The sequence below is a fragment of the Macrobrachium rosenbergii genome, chromosome 48, assembly GCF_040412425.1.
Source record: "Macrobrachium rosenbergii isolate ZJJX-2024 chromosome 48, ASM4041242v1, whole genome shotgun sequence".
Taxonomy (NCBI): Eukaryota; Metazoa; Arthropoda; class Malacostraca; order Decapoda; family Palaemonidae; genus Macrobrachium; species Macrobrachium rosenbergii.
The window spans coordinates 11,364,105-11,383,559 of NC_089788.1; the positions used below are offsets into that span (position 1 = coordinate 11,364,105).

Genomic DNA, 19,455 nt, shown 5'->3' on the forward strand with positions numbered 1-19,455 from the left:
GGAAGGTCAGTAAAGTTACTCCGTTCTTTTGTCCTTTTTTTCCATGCATATCCTTGTTTTTATGAGTTAACGCCAGCAACCACAAAAGCGTACATCTTGTGGCATTGCCATAAATGAGGATGTACTTGATGGATCCCCAGCATCCATCCACAGAAGCAATACAGTTCTAACCATTATCTCTAAAATAGAAATTAGCAAAGGTAGACAACATTGCCATGTGCATGCTTGTAAGATCAAAACTAATTCCAGGTTGCTTTTAAAGTAGAAATACAGTAATCTTACTTCATGGGATTGCATTCACAACTTGTGCAGCCCCACCATCTGTGATACAACGCAAGGCCCTTGAAATTGCCTGCTGTAGCCAAGAAAATTGTTGAACTGTTTTGTGTTTTGATTTGTAGTCTGGAAAAATAGCTTTTGAAGTTTCTGGTCCTATGCAGGTGAGGCCCAATTAACCTCCCTGGCAAGTAAAAAGTTGTCTTTATTGGATGAGGGCACAGGACTAAAAGGGATAGTGAAGGAGTTGAACTTTGCCCTCTGGTAAGCCAAAGATGACTCAAATGTAAACAGAATCTTGACAAAATCTGGAGTCCTTGGGGTAGCTGAAGATCAGTTGGATTCCTGTTGGGGTGGCAAGATCCAAATTGATCTCCAGTAACAGCAACTGCCTTTTCATCTAGATACAAATGGCAGTAGGTGATGAGACCACTTCATCAGTGTCTCAAAGCCAGCCACCTACTACCATAATGGACTTTTTAGGTTGTCCCTCAAAATAAAGGTCGTGGCATTAGTTGAGCTCTACATCTTATTTACAAAAGTAGTCACTGGGGTTGTGAAGAAAAAGAGACCTTGTGAAATAATGTGGATCACTGAAGACTGTAGAGAAGTCATGAGCAGAATACCTTCTATGGTTGCTGTCTGCACACTTTCAATCACTTCCATTACTGATGGAGCAATACAGCCATGGATCTTAGCTGCCAACACTCTTGGTTAGAAATCCTATTAGTATGAGGTATTATTCTTTCTGTAGTCAAGGGACTGATAAGCCTGGAGAATCGCAAACGGCAAAATAAGTGATATCTATGATTAATAGGGTTGTGATGAAACAAACATGATAAATGTATTTTGCGATTAAACAGTAATGTTAAAGTTTTTATTTTCTCGTAATATAATTTAAGTGATGTGACAGACTGAAACAATAAACTGAAACCACTCACTAAAGCCTAAATGGAATTCACCACACTGCAGAAAAAAACAGGTTTTTAAAAACATTTTTTTGAGCAGGTAAACCCTTTGATATACTGTACCTATTTTACAATTGTTTTTAGAAACAATTTAAATACTGTATACCATATACATTTATCAATTCCTTTCAGAACTGGTAAAAAAAATCAAAGAGGATTACATACTGCTCTATGATGATGCAAATCAACTACACTGCAAATTGAATTGAGGACTTGGGAACTGGGAAGAGCCAGTGTACCAAAAGAGGCATAAAAGTATATGGGTATAATGTTTATACACTATAACTTGAACATATACACTTACTAAAACAACCTTATTCACTATCACAGGAAATTATTCAGTTTATAAGAGGCCACCTGCTTCCAAGTAATATATTACTTAAATATGGAAGTACCTAAAACTAATATTCATTATCATAGCTTTTCATAAATTTGTGCTGTCTTGCCGTATTAATTTTGATTCACATTCTTCATACTTTCTCCACTTTGTTCCATGTAACATGTAAATTTGATTTCTATGTAAATGCAGACCCGTCATACTTTCAATTCTTTATCTTCATTTCTATAAGGTTCTGAATCTTGTAATTCACTATTTTCAAATGTAGGATGCTTTGCTTCATCACCCATAAAATCAAAATAAATATTTTTCTATCTGTAATAATTATAATACTTTACACACACTAACCACACTTGCCATACAATATCCTTACTTAAATAATAATTCATCTTACTTGGAATGTACTAAGTATTCTTTTTCATAGGACTGTGGGCTTTACAACCCTTCCTGCTAACCATCTGCTACAAAGTAACAGTGAGATTTAGCACCTCGACAATAATATCAATATGCTTCTTCATCCATTGTTGGAAAAAGAAAATAGGTTACAATGGCACCCAAGTACAGTCCTACTTAGACTTAAAAAAATATTCACTGGTAAAATAATATATTCACTGGTCAAATAATAATGCTTTCAAGCATTCAATTAAAAAAAAAAGTTTAGCTGCCACAGGAAAGTTATGATAAACTTTCCCTTCACTATTTACCAAAAGAACACAAGCACGTAAAATACAGAAAACTGTCAAAACATCATGATATAAACAAATTTTTCCTTCATCCAGTGAAGAAATACATTTCCATATCACAAAGCAAAGTTATAACACCGATTCACTTTGAATCAAAACAAAAGATGCTTTAGAATCATCCTTCTTATACAACAAAGAGCAGTACTATGAAATGGCTTGAGGTGCTGTCCCATCGCAGACCAAAGTAAGACATATCTGTAGATCTAGTACTGCCCATGGCCTAGTCATTGATGGAAGGTATTTTCTTTCATGCCTGCCATAAAGTAGGCAGGAGCATCAAGCACCTTTTGGCATGAAGGAATCTGATTCATTGGAGGAGCCATGCTTTGATGAGGCTCTAGGTAGTGGCCTGGAAAGTAAATATCACCATTTGGGATGTACGCATGGTGGGCGGGCTCTTGCATGGGTGTTGCATGAGCTGGAGGTGGTGGTGGTGTGCAATGTGGATGAATGTGACCCATGGGAGGTGGTGGAGGAGTATACATAGGTTTGTTATCCACTTTGTTTTGCTTCTTTTTATTATTGTTATTACAGTTATTAGTCCTCTGTTTCTTACTTTTATTTACATAGGGCTCATTATTAGACGGACTTAACTGGTTTGGTGACTTAACTGGACGTAAGTGTTTCCCTCTTCTGTCTGGTTCAGGTACTAGTGCTCCATCCTGGTTAAGAAAGAAAATCATTTGTACCAATATTATAGATTCTTTGGTTAACACTGCTAAATAGATACTGTACCGTATGTACTCTTAGCAAACCATAAATTTTGCAATTACAATATTCCAATCTCCTTAAGTCTGTATTCTGACACTGCTGACTTGTGTACAGTAAACCTCATACACTTGAAGCAACAGTAGAGGCACAGAATACGTACATGGAAAACCATACACCCTTAACTTAACTTATTTCATTTCTCCATAACATACATATCACTCTTTTACAATAATTTGAAACTTTTAACAATATAAATAAATTAGATTACAAAAATGCTAATAAACATCTTCAGTGGTGCACATGCCCTGTGGGAAAAGAACTCTTCTACTATTAATCATAGGGCCTGCAAATGTCAATATGAGAGGAGGATGGGCTGAAAAGTTTATAGTGTGCTGATCGACTTTCTAATTTTTTCATCTGGAATATTGTTCCAGGATGGATACAGCAACTAAATGAAGTTGGAAAATCCCCAATTATTTTTCATCTGGAATATTGTTCCAGGATGGATACAGCAACTAAATGAAGTTGGAAAATCCCCAATTAACTTAAATCAGAAATATAATTTTCATTTTCTAAAACTTGCCACTGTATTCTTAAACTCTTTACCCAGTCTATTGTGTATTCTTAATTTCCACAGCGCTGGGCTTCCCAAATTAATCACATGTTTCTTCTGAATAAGAGAAATGCCTAGCTTATTCCATCAGTCACAAATTGTTTAACCTTTGCATTAACTGAGCACAAACAATATATTTCAATTTTACTGTAACAAATTGTGAAATGATCTTGGTAACTGCAGATGACAAATGTAACCAATGATTCTGTTCTTTCCAGTTGAAGCCAACAATTCTGTCACATTATGCTTGCAAAATTATTACTTGTAACCAAACTACACATTAGAATAAAAGAAAAAAATCATGTCAATGTTGCACCTAAACATGCAGTCTCTGTTTTTACACTCCAAATTCTACGTGTGCTCTCCGGTATAGGTAAATATTGTGTATCAAATTTATTTTGGCAATGGGAACAAGAATTTTACAAACTTCCAACTTTTTTTTTTTTACAGGTACAGTATTTTTTTGCCAATACTGCATAATATCCAAAGTTCACCTTCTCATTTGACTGAAAAAGAAAACATTAAACTTAGCCGTCCAACAGTTTTAGAGGAAAGGACTAATTACCAAGAGCTTCTTGTTTCAATGTGTTACAAGCAACATTTCAGTTTCGAGATCTAAGCACACCCTTAAAGACTTTCTGCTTCCATAAGAAGAGATTTTTTTTATTTGACCTTGTCAATATAAGCCACTCATTCTAAGTATCACTCCTCATTCTAAGTATGCCTAATTCTTACTTTTGCTCAAAATGTAATTCAGGTGTTACTGAGGAGCACATCATTTTCCAGTCTATACAAGTAACCTTTTCAAATTTTTAAGGGGTCCAAAACTTGTCAGTGGTGAAACAAATTCCACTGTGAATTATTCCTTAGGAGCTAAGAAATAATTCCTATTATCACTCGCAGTAAATTTCTAATTTACAACAAAATGTCCTTTTTGTGAAGTCAAATAACTGTATTTTATTAGAGCTTCTTTAAAAATGGAAAGCAAAACTGTACAAACAAAATGGTGTGTTGAAGCCACCCAAGAACAAAAATTACTTAATATATTTAAAAAATTTAAAAAGCATAATAAAAATTTATAAATTCTTTTTTCACCACAAAAAATTACAATAACTTTCCTTTCTGATGATATACTATACTACTAGGCTATATACTGTACAACTGCTATTTATGCCAGTTACGGCATATGCTTTTCAGAAAATGACAGCATTTTATATTTTAGAATGGCTTAATAATAATTCTCTTTGAACAGGCCCCTCTTCGTGTAGGGGACTGAATTAAACTCCCAAACACTCCAACACCAAATATTTATGATTATTTCTTTTCTTTTATTTTCTATAGGTGGCATCATTGGAATCCCACGAGATGAAATCCACATGAAGCCCTGTGATGTCATGGGAATCTCAAAGGGTTAACAGATTTTTCAGAGTTCTAATGAAAGATCAACAACAACCCACAAACTACCTTACCATGTTTATTTGCTACACATACCAGCCATGTGAACCAAGACAAAAAGAAATATATTATAAATTTAAGGTTCATCATTTTATAATTTTCAATTTTTTAACAAAAATTATTCTTACCTTAAGCTGAAACAGAAAACCAAACAAAACAAATTTTACAAATACTTGGCTTGTAAACCAAAACAAAGGGAAATAAATATATCATAAATATATTTAAGGTCCATCATTCTCAAAGATTAAACATTCATTTTAAAATTACTGTAACATAAATACGCGTCGGAAAATTAAAAAAAATTTACAATATATTTTTCGTAGAAACCCAATAATCATAAATAGCTGTATTCCAAATCTGTTGCCTGCAGGACACCATCTGAAACTTCCTGCTGTATCCTTAGTCAGAGGCAAAGTCATGGCAAGTTCTGATGGGTAATCTAGTGTCCCTAGTTCCCCACAGCACTACTGTGTCTGCTTTTGTCAGCTACAACTGTCAAATTGTTAGAAATGGCCGCTATGCCACAGTATGTCCAAACTACATTCATAAATGATGCTCTTCAAAGTCTTCACTGGTGACAAGACATGCAAAATATGCTGAAAATATTCCTCTAGGCTCCATCACACTTGATCTGGTGACGTTTTTGTACCCTTGGAATTGATGGCTGGGGGACCACGTCAGACCTTTGAGCAAAAGGAGTGAGGTCACCGAAAGAATGCCAGAAACAACATCAGATTCTAGGAGTTGAGGGACAGGCTAACTCTTAAGTGTTGATGCTCATCCATAGATACATCACTGCCCAGAAGGAACAAGGTTTAACCTCTCCAGGTTGACCTGCAATCCAAAGGACTGACACAATACTAGAAGAATCTCCAGATATCTCTCCAGCTCCTCCCTGGAAGATGTCAAGATCAGCCAGTCATCTACATGGTACAGAGAACAAAGAGCCTGAGCAGCCAGGGACGCCAAAGTTCTGGTGAGGATCTGAGGACTGTACAGAGGTCAAAGCAAAATGCTTAGAACTGGAGCACCAGGCCTGACGGACTCCATATCTCCATCCAAAAGGGTGTCTGACGATGAAACTTGTAGAGATAGCTGATATCTAAAATTGGTTTTCAAATCCCCAAAGCTTTTGGAACGAGGAAAAGATGTGTAAAACCTCAAGCTTCCCTTGATGTATTCTTCTGATGGCTCCTTTCTCCAATAAGAAGGCCATTTCCTTGAAAGCAACATTCATCTTCTCTGGATTGGAGGTAGGACTCCAAGGCTATTGATCAAGTCACTGGTGGATGCCCTGCATTCTTAAATGGATGATAACTGTCACAGAGCATCTCCATAACCCAGGATTCTGACCTGATGTATTCCCATACCCTCCAAAACTTCTCAAGGAGGGATGGCAGACCTTAATGTCTTCCACTTCCTTGACCTGGTAACTTCACTGAAAAGGTCCTTGAACACTGAAACAAAAGGGTAACTTAGAACAGAACTGTTGGGAAATGATAGGGAAACCAAATGTGATCCTCTCTGGCTGGAGTATGATGACTGTGGGCCTTGTAGAGTGAACAGTGAACCTAACACTGACTGGAGGATCAAAGTTGGCTGAGATACTTGAGCCCAGGAGCAGACCTGGAGGGGGAGGCTGAAGAGGATGAAGCACCCAAGTTCAAAATAATGGCTTTGGTTGTACCCACTCATGAACAAAGTCGTAATGAGGCAGATCAGGAATCATGAATTACAAAGAGTGAAGCTATTTCAAACACTACATTCCTCTCTGTCATCTCAAGTGCTGGCATTTAGTGAGTTTAATGAACATGAACAAGCATATCCAAGGGAAAGGAAGTGACAGATCCTAGCCACATCCTCCACCTAAAGTGATCTGCCAGCTAAGTGGGCACTGGCACTACCAAGAACCCACTATTACCAGAACTGTAAGTGTCTATCTCTGAAGCAGGTTACAGGATTGAACACAAATAAAGGAGGCAGGAGCATCCTTGGCAATAGCTTCCAGGGCAAAGGAAGGTAACTGAGCTTGTGAGGAACAGACCTGGATCTAGCAGAACCTCTGAAGGCACTGGTCTGGCAAAGGAAGGTGATTAGGCACATCCACAGGTAAATCAATACCCCTGCTAAAGCTTATGGCCTTTCTAGTGAAGCAGAAGATCCTTGTGGACAGCTGCCATCAGCTTAACCAACAAAAGTTTGAAGGTCTTAGAAATAGACTCCTGATTGTTGTCCAAGGCAGCAAAAGACTTCATGCATAAGTCTGGAAGGGTGTTCTACCTCTGACTGAGGATTTCTACAAAGTGCACACAACTCCTCTGCTTGTCCCTCATCCAAATCTTCTGCTGAAAACATGTCTGTCCCGGAAAGAGTCAAATCTAGCCCCTTAAGGATCCCAGGAGACTTCCAAAGTCCAGATGGTGGATTCCTGATAGGATGCCAAACTGTCAATGGTCTAGCTGGGGGAAAAAAACAGCTGATGAAGAAACAATAGGATAAATGCACAACTTATGGTGACAGGCAGCCAGAAGAGAGTTGAGAGTATAATGAGTAGATCCAGAGCATCATCAAAAAGAGAAGAATCCCATCTGGGACTGTGATAATCAGCAGGAGAGTAGTGATGTGTCTTCAGACAATTTAGATTTAGAGATAACTCATAGGAGCTCCTACTGTGATGTCAAGGTGAATGACAATGCAAGTAAAGACTGTGCCTTGGGGAGTAAGAACAGTCATGTAAAAGGAGACACTTGAGTCCACATAAAGCCAGACAGCATGGCAAGAAGACACTGCTGTGGCTGTATACTGGCCAGCTTCTGTATGAATAATTTTATACTTTTAAATTTCAATATCATTTGTTAACTTATAGTTTTTTCCATGAAAACCATTATCCTCCCTCCTGTTGGGACTACAGTAATGAAGAGTCTCTCCATTTCAGGTCTGATGCGGAGAGAGGGTTTACCCCGACATGAGATGTGGCTGGTTTGCTCATTGAAAGGTTCATTTGTTAGATACTCTGAGAGATAATAATTGTTGGTACTCAAGCAACCAAGACAGTTGCCTGTTATTACAGAAGACTGTGGAGCAGTTCCATAGACTGTAATGAAAATTAATGTGTAATCTGGTGTTGCAATATTTTAACCAAGATTAAGTTGTTATTGTCCGACTATGTTAGTACAATTGTCAGCATGTTGGATGGCTGATGGTTTGCGGGCAAAGTTTTGTACTTCAAATTTCGTGGATTGAACTTCAATCTGTCATACAAATGCTGTCTGCATGAACACAGATGGTAGCTCCTTAAGCACAGTTGCAAATCTTTGTGACCTAAATGCACCATATGCAGATCTCTGTTAAGCTTGACTGGAAATATGCGCTCTGATTCAGGACTATTTTGATATTGTTATCAGTTTGTTGTAAACATAACTTTCCCATGATAAGTTCACAGTATGATCTTAAAAGCTGGTAGATAGACAACCTACTGAAGTATCCTGGCTACTCTTATAGTAGCAGGAAAACCTAGTAAGTATGATGACCATCATAAATTAGATAATAAGGAAGAGACTGACTATGTTCTTAGATAGGTTAGTTACTGGTTACGTAGGGTTGTTCAGTTAAGTATTGTTTACGAGAATTTGAAGTTAACAACCTGTATATACTGTAAATTTTGTAAATAAAACTAGTAGTAAATAAACCTGTAAGTTGAGAAGTGACTGTTCAATTCACTCCCCAAAACTACTGACATGGTCTGTTGCCCTTGCTCTACACTTCTTTTAGTTCTTTGTTGGTCGAGCGGGTTCCGTTCTCAGCTACCACTCTGTTGGCCGCGAGTTTGAATCTCCGACCGGCCAATGAAGAATAAGAGGAATTTATTTCTCACTATAATGTGGTTCAGATTCCACAATAAGCTGTAGGTCCTGTTGCTAGGTAATCAATTGGTTCTTTGCCACATAAAATAAATCTAATCCTTCAGGCCAGCCCTAGGAGAGCTGTTAATCAGCTCAGTGGTCTGGTTAAACTACGATATACTTAACTTTCTACACTTCTCAATAAACTAATCATATGTTTTCCCAAAAACTGTTGACATGGTCTGTTGCCCTTGCTCTACATTTCTCAATAAACTAATCATATGTTTTCCCTAAGAGAATAAGTTCCTCGTTGGACAAGTTGGTAGAGTTCTCCGCTGGCACTCTGCTAGGCCTGAGTTCGAGTCTCCGGCCGGCCAATGAAGAATTAGAGGAATTTATTTCTGGTGATAGAAATTCATTTCTCGGTATAATGTGGTTCAGATTCCACAATAAGCTGTAGGTCCTGTTGCTAGGTAACCAATTGGTTCTTAGCCACGTAAAATAATCAGCTCAGTGGTCTGGTTAAACTAAGGTATACTTGACTTTGACTTAACCCTAAGAGAATTAAAAACCACAACAACTTATTATCACTGGTCTGTTTACTGAAAGGGACTTCAAAATACTCTTCTGTGCGAAGCATGCCAGCTGAGGCACATTGGGAGATGAATCAATAAGAGGAATATCCTCTAAATGTGACCTAGGGCCAGCAGAAGAGTAATTCATGAAAAAATTGGAGACTGCTGACTTGGCTGCAATTACAGCCACACAAGCAGTCAGGAGCACAGTCAGCTGGGATAATGGGGCCTCGGGAGACTTCATAGCAGCTATAATGATAATCCTCAGGCATAGGGATCGAAAAAGATGTGAAAACAGCCTGAATCCCTGAAGGCTTTAAAAGGCAAGACTGGAGGCGAGGCTCAAGATGACAGATCTACAATCAAACACAGCCAAAACTATTCCTAACATGAGGCCACCTTTTTTTCCCCCGAGATGACCCTAACACAGAGGCCACCTTTTTTCCTGCGATGATCCTAACACAGGAGCCACCTTTTTTCCTGAGATGATCAACAAAGGGTGCATCAACAGATCATATGAACAAACAAAGGTGAGGCTGTGAAACAAGCAGGTGACATGAAACTAGAGGTTGGGGACTTTCAAGGAAGGAGATTTTTGGTCAGGCATAAAGGTAGGTGTAGGTACATTAGGTGAGGGCTTCCTACCATAAAACTCTTAGTATGAAGGATAGACACTGAGGTTGTGAAAGACTCATCTGCCAGGACCCTGAGTCCTCACTGAAGCAGCAGTGGCATAGCTAGATGAAGAAGCATCCACACATCTTTGGCACATGGTGTTTCCAAGCTTTTCTCTCAGTGCTGAGAAACCACTGATCAACAGTAGTTCCCACACACTGCACTTCTACAGAGAACACGAAGAGCTCTTTAGATGAAGATCCTTATCCAAAGAGGACATTAAGGAGCTGCAAGTAAACCCTTACACCGTTATGTGTACACTGTGACTTAATGAATGATAGTTATAATGCCCCAAGACCATACACCACAAACAGTGGGGAATGATTAAAAATCACAAATGCTGTAAAAACAAATTATGACAATCAGAATGTTAAAAATTTATTAAAACTTTTAATTAATACCACAATTATGGGAAAAGGTTCACTAGAGAAAGAAAATCTGGGAATACAAAATGGAAAACCAATGGTAAGATATTACTTTGATTCTGGCAAGAAAAACAATTACAGAATATTGAAGTATTAGATTCTGAAGTCTGATTCTTAAGTATTTTGCAAAATTACTTGCATGCATTTGGGATAATTTAATCACTTCCCCTGCCTTGCTACTTCTGTTTGGATAACCCTCACTGTCTGTACCATAATTGTGACTTAAGTATTTATTTTCTAGAAATTTAATTTACTTTTGTCTTATCCTTTCTTACTTATAAAATGAATATTGCATCAAGATTAAAAAATAAGCGTAAAACACGAGGCAGCAAACCCATATCTAAGTGGCATATAGTTAATTACTGTTAGCTGCTACAATTGCTATCTTGAGACTTATGTAAAACTTGGATTTGTACCTGAAAAGGAGCATATAAATTCTTGCATTATACTACTGGCCCGGTGATGGCTACAGTGGGCTGGTCATAAAAGCAAGGGTGAATCATGACATTAAATATGTATAAAAAAGGATACTAAGGAACCTAGTTTAACACTACAGGCAGTCCCTGGTTATCGGCGGGGGTTCCATTTCAGACGGTGTGATGATAACCGAAAATCGCCGATAACTGGAAATCGATAAATAGGGGCCGATAAGCGGATACTGGCACGATAAGCAGGGATCAGCGCCTCTGTTAGGTGGGTATCGGTGCTGATAACTGGATATCGGCGCATATCAGTGCCAAAAATCCAGTTATGGACACTGCTAGACAAGTGCCGTAAAACCGGATCGCCGATAACCGAGGCTGCCAATAACCATGGACTGCGTGTATACAAATGCAGCAGTAAATCAACAAAAAGTCTGTAAATGATTTGTAAGTTACAAACATTCATACCTTCATTTGGTGGAACAATGTTCTTAATCTTTTATCACTTGTGAGTCCATGTGAACTCATGAATGCCCTCTTACATACTCGTAGATGCTTGCCACTGATGCGAACAAAATATTCAAACGTGTTCTGTCTTCTGGACTCCTCTGCAGGCTGCAAAAGAAAAATAAGGTTCTGACTACTGTCTTCTTTTAGGAAATGGCAAATATTAAATTAATTAATAGCATGAGACCAGCACTCAAAACAAAGAAAAATAATTTTATAGCATATAAAGCTTAATTATTACAGGGCAGTATGTGAACCTAACAGTGGAGTGAAAATGATATGGAATTTCAGAATGGGAGATAATTTCTTATTACTATCCAATTAATTACAAAAACTACAGCACAAACACAAAAAGTTACATACAGAAATACAGAAGACAATGTACCTGTATTTCTATCCTTTTAAACCATCATACTTCCCAATGACTCATAACTCAAACTTTCTTTTATGCTAAAAGTGAATACCATGTCACTAAAGCAACTATTCTATAAGTGTTTCCTGCCAATAAAGTAAATATGAAATGGCTAGGAAATGGGGCAAGGCTTTTAAGGCTTATTCCCTCACAGATGACTGATATCATTACAAGTTCTTTTAACTGGAGAACTGAGCAAAAACTCTGATATCTCTTTATTAGCACAAAAGATTTGTTAATTAATGCTAGGTATGATGGAGTAATTGGGATATGTTACATAAATACCTTCAGGCCCTTGGTAAGCACCACTGATAACACCTGAATTTGGGTCCTGAGCACAAAGTACAAGGACCTGCTGACTTGCAGGTTGATACCTCTATAAAGGCTAGATCTGTACAAGCACCTCCACCTAGCAGAGTGCCACCTCTATAAAGGCTAGATCCACACATCATAAAAAATTGTGGCCTTGTTTAGGATGAGCACCAAAAATCACTGGCAGAAGGATAATAAAATAGAGCAGGCACTGAAAGTTTTGTTTCCATGGTTTCAACTCTGCATGTCTGGCAGACTGACCTAGGTTAAAACTAACTAGCAATGGCAGATGTCAATAGTCTTAGGGAGCTAAGAACTGCACAATACAGGGAAATGGCTCTCCCTCAATGTGCTTAGCAAACAAATTCTCCATCACTTCTGTACTTAAACAGATAAATAAAATTTAGAAATGGCTTCTGGTCCAGTGGCATCAGACATAAATGCTGGTTTCCAGCTGGAGAAACAATTCTGACTGCTGTAGGGGACAAACTTTTCCTGGAAGACCAGATGTCCTACTGCTTCTTGCTACTTCATGGCTGCAGCTACTTCCCTGTACTGTTGAATTCTGTCCTTCAACATTAAGGTTACCAGGTTTGTGGTTTCAGCCAATTGGGGAACGAGCCAAGGATGAGCAAACAGTTCAGAGAGTGACAAAAGCAAATGAACATCCTTGGAGGTCAGGATGCAATCAATGACAGCACCCTTGTGAAAACCTGAGGTGCTGTCTTCTGCCCAAAGATTACAACCTTGAACTGACAAACCTTGCTTGACCAAATAAAGCGCACATACTTCCTGGATCCTAATGCCAATACCCTTTATGAAAACCTGAGGAGCTATTTTCTGCCCAAAACTTACAACCTTGAACTGATAAACCTTGGCTGACCAAATAAAGCGCACATACTTCCTAAATCGCTAATGGATTGGGATATGGAAAGTACAGTATTGTCCTTGAAATCCAATTAAGCCAAGAAATCCCCTTTCCCACTGGACCTTCTCACTGATTCCAATATTTTCATTCTGGAGATCAGACTCAGGAACCCATTCATGTGTGCTGAGTTTCAAGGTCTTCTAAACTAAAAATAACTGGCTGTATAAGCCTGGAAAAATTGGGAACACTTTCTCTACAGCTCTACTCTTCAGTGTGAACTGGACTTCTTTGTCTAAGGACCTGAATCTCTCAAATCATATGTATCCGAGTCAAAGTCCACTAGCAGAGAGAGAGAGAGAGAGAGAGAGAGAGCCCGAATCTCTCAAATCATATGTATCAGAGTCAAAGTCCAGAGAGAGAGAGAGAGAGAGAGAGAGAGAGAGAGAGAGAGAGAGAGAGAGAGAGAGAGAGAGAGAGAGAGAGAGAGAGAGAGAGAGAGAGAGAGAGAGAGAAAAAATTTCCTCCCGGAATGAAAGATAACCCTGCAGCAGAGCTGCAAGTAACAAGGATAAGTCCTATTTTCCTGCCATGACGTTCATATTTGCAGGCATCACCCTACTGCAGAGAGGATGGTTGGTCTCACCTTCAACCTGCTCTGCCTGGCAAATTTAACACAGTCCTTGCTCCCCTTTTATCATGAAAGGGCATCAAGACTTCCTCTGCTGGCCAAACTTGTTCCAAATAAGATTTAAGCAGCTCTGCTGGAAGACACTATTCTGATAATGTGAAGTTGCCAATCTTGACTGCTGAGGATGACGGCAATGAGAGGAAGTGCCTTCAGTCAAAAGTTATTGTCCTTGTGGCTGTGTTCTCATGTTTGTCCATCAGCTCTTTCACTAGGTCTTCCAGAAGAGGAAATGGTTCAAAAGCTGTTAAAGGTGGCGTTCTTCAAGATAACATTAAAAAGAAGGTACAGAAACATCAGCATGTGGAGGATTAAGGTCCTTCCATGGGAGCAGACCACCCTCCTTACCTTTGAGATATCATCCATTAAAAGCATCTCTGCTTGAATGTATCCCATTATGTGGTGACAGGGTGGCCAATCAGGGAGCAACAATGGCTGGGATGTCGTGGGCAATAACCTCTGTTGCTATGGACAGTTTTATAGGATGGAAGAATAGATCTCTGGTTAGGAACAGCCCAAGCGCAAGGACCCTAGGGTCATTCAGTGCTAATTATGAGGAAATGGTTGGATGGCATGATATAAAAGATGGTAACTAAAATCATCATTTCATTCAACTTTCATGAAGGAACTCATACTCCTTTCCTTACAGTTATCTTGAAAAACTAAAATTGTGAACACATTATGTAAACAATGTGTGCCCAATCCAAAGTCAGCTTACAACAATTTCACTTTCCCTATCTGTCGGGAAGGAGGGCAACCAATAAATTTAAACTTTTATATTTTGTACTGTTGGTCACAAAAGGGGCAGACCATCTCTCTTGCCATTTCCCTGAAATATATACCTTATAGACTGGTTCATGTTGAAGTGGGAACTCAATTTTATTTGAAGCAATTTTGCATACTTGTCAATCTTCTCATTTCCTTGATTCCCAAAAAAAAGGCATATATCCAGATGAAATACATGGATTTTTTCTGACAAAATATAAGGAAAAGCCACTTCCACATCTTGCAAACAAGTGGATGCACTGAATTACTAATATTTAAGGAATGTATTGCACTCCTAGAGTCTAAGTATAATAAAATCCTTGTGTTTTGACTGGCATGTTAGATCCAAGGTTTGGATGTGCAATCTGGTAGTTTTACCTCATATACATAATTTTCAAACACATCAGCCCAGTCAACTCCATCTTTTAATTCAGATCCATCTGTATAGAGCTTTCTCTGGATCTTATGCTCCTGACTGTTACTTTTCATTATTTTTCAGCAAGACAAGATATCTGGTATGATCCACAGTGGGATATATGGAGGTGTCATATCATCAAGTTTTAGACATTGATTTATTTATCATCAAGCATCAACTTGCACCAAACTTTTCACTGTTGCATTTCCAAGAAAAAGGTAGGATTCTTAGCAAAGCTTTTCAGTCTTATCATTTACTGATGGTGTCTTAGGAAAATTCCAATCTTCTTAAAAGACTGTACCTCACAGATTATATATCACTAAATTCTTTATAAGAGGCATCATATCATATAATTTCTTAGTCTTTTGGTGGATGTCTTCCCAGTGCTTATCTTTTGTACCATATGTGAATGGCTTTAAGAACATCTGTCATTCCTTTGGTCCCTTCTTTCATCAAATAGAAAAAGAAATGGTCTCTCAAACCTTGTTCATTTTCCATGATTGTCATTATCAAAATCATCAATAAATGAGCCAAAAGATAACATTGGAGACATCAGTCACAATCCTGATATATTCCTCATCAGAGCCTTTGGTACACAAAGCCCTCATTTACATTTGCTTTGACTTACTGGACCATGTCTTGTGGTTCCCTCTCTACTTTATGAAAGCTGAACATCTGAGGTTGGCCCATCTTGATGCTCTTAACCAGAATGGTGACCTTACCCAGTTCCTTCATAGCTAGATCCTAGATAGCTGTCAACTTTATTTTGATCATGCCCCCAAAAACTAGCAGCATGCAGACTGGACACTTGACACTCAATGACCAGGAATCCAGCTTGACTGGCCCCAACCTGGTTGGTTCCTAGATTGATGGTAGTCATGGTAAACAATCTTTCCAACTCTTTTGAATATCTGCTACTTCAATTCATGTAACTCATAGTCCTCACATATCTTGCCCTTTTTCAACAAGTGATAACTGATAGCTTTTTTTATTACAATCCAGCCTCCATTCATACCAGACACCACTTAACAACCCATACATCTACTCAGAACCATTACTGTACTCTCTTCTCCAAAAACAACTAACAGAGGCCATATATTGCAACTTCTCTAAAGGACCATGAAAATACAACGAACCACAGAAATACCTATGTACCCTAGCTTCTCCTATGGAATATTAAATGAAAGCACAACAGTTAACAACACAGAAACTAAAATATAATTGCTTTTGTGTTAACAGTCACTTCTATAAAGTAACAAACTATATAACACACACACAGGCTTCTGTAGAGACAAAACGCAAACTAGCAAGCCAGCCATGAGGCACAGAAGACACCAAGTGTGTAGGTAGCTCAAGAGATGAGCATGCAGCCCAGTTCACAGGCAATACCAAGGAGAGAGAAAGTGAGGGGTGCCACAGGTGACAGCAAGCAAGAGGGTACCCTGGGGCTGGGAAGGTTGGGAGCAGGAAGGGCAAATACATGTGGGCAGTACCCCAACCCACAAGCAAATCAGTTATGTAGTGGACATAGCTGGTGGTGGGCAATCAGGTAGATGAGATGGGCTCAATATGTATGAGAACTTATTGAAGAGATTATTGTATCAACCAGTAAACTGATGCCAACTAAGTAGTGAATTCCAAAAGTGCCCCTTGCCTGGATCAATTGCCTTACTCCATCCCAGGAGCCTGCCTACAAAACACAAACCAACACAGTGCAAGCAGGAAGAGGGATAGTCAAAGAGTTAGATCCAACTAACATACCTTGACATTTTCACTGAAAATTAACTAAAACAATGAATACACAAAACACTGCACTTTCAAAATAATACACATGGTCATAGTAGAAAGACTGCTCCTTTTACAATAACATTATGCAGTGAATGAAAAAACTGTGTAATCATATTGTAAGTGATAATGTCACAGGATTGGTACATGCCACTAAAATGGTTAACCCATACAGTAACAGTTATGGGCAGTGAGACAACAGAAGCAATCTACTTGGAAAAAAATCCAGAGGAAACACATCACCTAGAATTAATGAAGTAAGCCATAAAGCTAGGGTTCCAAGTTCATTAAAAGTAGGAATGTTGATCAGATAAGAAACATTTACAGGCAGCAAGCAAGAAGTAACTGATGCAACAAAAAACAAAACATCGAATATACAAAAATAAACCTGCAAAAAGCTAACTGAACTGAACAATAACTCTGGGAAGCAGTTCCACTAAAGGAGAAATAAGTGATATACTGTATTAGTAATGAATTGACAATTAAACAAATAAACTATATAAATAAAAACTAATAAAGATCACAACAAAACTTACCTTGTGCCACCAAACCAATCATTCAAGACAAATAAGTACTGCACAAAAAAGCAGGATAGCAATTAGGGAAAGCAAAAATGTGCAACTGATACACAAGTAACCACAAGTACACAATAATAATGTAGCACCTCAACTTACAAGACACTCTGGGGGTCTGGCTTTCTGACAAGTCACAAAGCCTGTTAAGTAACAAAGGCCCTATATTTTAGCCTGTGCTTAATATTTTATAGATGTATTATACCGAACAGCAATTCCACATAGTCCCTAACCTAAACTAACCTGTACTTTACACTTGACGTCCAACCTAAGAGACATATAAAACTGTATGATATCTAAAATGGTAGCCAAGCAAAAAACAATGATGATAACATAGCTGGAAAGTACAGATCTGTTAATCTGAGGTGAATTAATCTGAGGTGACACTATTTCAAGATTTTTCAAAATTACTGTACTTCCAGATTTTTCAAAACTGTGCAAAACAGTAAGAATAATGACACTCTTTGTTATGTAGCAGAAATGAAAACAGAAGGGGTTAACACAAATGAAAACCTGCCTCTGCTCATTAACTAGTTAAGCAATTGTCATGTTGTCAACTACGATGTATGAATACATAAAAAAGGATGAATACACTGAACAATCATTGAACATCCAGTAAAATGACATTCTTATAATAAAATAAAGTTTTATATATACTTACCAAATAATTACATAGCTATAGTTTCTACTTTACATGGCAGCTCAAAATTCGAAATTTGCAGTAGCGTTCTTTTGTTTTGGGTGTAGGTATACTGGCCCACCCACTTTGAGGGAAGAATAGGTAGAACGTAGCTAAAGAGCTCAATCTGTTTATGCTCTATGTCCATGAGAGGGGAGGAGGGAGGACTCTGATCATGTAATTATTTGGTAAGTATATATAAAACTTTATTTTATTATAAAAATGAAGTTTTCATAATAAAACTAATATTGTAATACTTACCTGAACACCTGAATTAGCCCTGGGCACCTACCAGCCCAAACTACATCCACAGAGCTTTAACCAACTAAGTGGGTAATTAACTGTCAGCGTTACCAACGCTTACAGGAAAATCTTGTCAAATGAGTTACCTGAAGTACCGTTGGCAACGCTGCTGCAAGTCCCGGCTGATTGAGGCCGAGATCCCCAATTGCGTTATTCACTATTCAAATTGAAGTGGGGAGGAGGGTGGGAATCATTCAGGTGTTCAGGTGAGTATTACAATATTAGTTTTATTATGAAAACTTCATATTGCAATACACTCCCTGAACACCTGAATTTGCCCAATTAACAAAATTTTAAGGAGGTGGGATCAATCTAATTCAGCCCGACATGCCAACAGGGAAAGCAGGTAACTAATTATTCGCCTACTCTGCATAAATGAATGTATCCTCACCTGGTTATCCCACTCGGCAGGTGAGGATGCCTGTAGAGAAAGTACCCCCGATGTCAGTCTCATGTCTAGGTACTGTCTGTGTCAAGCTACCTCTCATGTGGTATTCAAACCTCCTCATGGATAGAAAGTAGCAAAAAACCAACCTACCATGTGGCTAATCACAGCCTCCCATGAGTAGCGGAGAATGACAAACCTCCCATGTGGCTTATCAAAGCACTCTCAAGTATGGAGGGGTAGCATGAACCTCCCATGTGGCTATTGTAGCCTCTCATGCATGGAGGAGAAGTTGAGAGTGCAGGATCTTCGAGTTCTTTGCCGCACGTTGCCGCCGATGTCTGCGCAGAAGAGGTTGAAGAAACCAAACCTGTCCACTGGATCTGCCTAACTTCACAGTACTAACGCCAAACTTAATACTCTCACTATGAATCCCGACCAACAGAGAATTCTAAGTTCCTTAGACTACATTCATTACCGACCAACAGAGAATTCTAAGTTCCTTAGACTACATTCATTACCTAAAGTCCACCCCCACCCTTGACATTACTAAGTAATTATAAGATTGAGTTGGTCACCACAAAGGGACCCAGTGAGTAACTCTTCTCCGAAGAAAACTATATGTCTCTGAGGAGAAAGTTGTGAAAACTGACACTGGCTTCCAAGTGGCCGCCTCTAAGAAACCTCCGCACTAAGAGAGTACCCCCTCAGCTAAATGAACGCGG

The 19,455-nt window shown here is 38.6% G+C and overlaps 2 protein-coding genes across 13 annotated transcripts in view; one reads left to right on the forward strand and one right to left on the reverse strand.

Annotated features, from left to right (window-relative positions):
- LOC136831258 (organic cation transporter protein-like) overlaps window positions 1–8,806 on the forward strand; it is a 214,002-nt gene extending 205,196 nt beyond the window's left edge. For 6 of the 10 annotated variants that reach the window (XR_010850816.1, XR_010850815.1, XR_010850818.1 and 3 more), the window contains exon 13: window positions 4,990–5,323. The gene's annotated coding sequence lies outside the window, so the exon portion shown is untranslated. Of the gene's footprint in view, window positions 1–4,989; window positions 5,324–8,038 lie in introns of those variants that run through there. The other 4 variants (XR_010850820.1, XR_010850821.1, XR_010850813.1 and 1 more) reach the window with 1 other exon arrangement.
- LOC136831257 (uncharacterized) overlaps window positions 1,120–19,455 on the reverse strand; it is a 53,679-nt gene continuing 35,343 nt past the window's right edge. For 2 of the 3 annotated variants that reach the window (XM_067091333.1, XM_067091331.1), the window contains exons 6-7: window positions 11,511–11,657; window positions 1,120–2,986 (exon numbers count right to left, since the gene is read on the reverse strand). In XM_067091333.1, the coding sequence (XP_066947434.1) occupies window positions 2,549–2,986; window positions 11,511–11,657 (585 nt within the window). In that variant the 3' untranslated portion in view covers window positions 1,120–2,548. The remainder of the gene's footprint in view (window positions 2,987–11,510; window positions 11,658–19,455) is intronic. The other variant, XM_067091334.1, reaches the window with a different exon arrangement.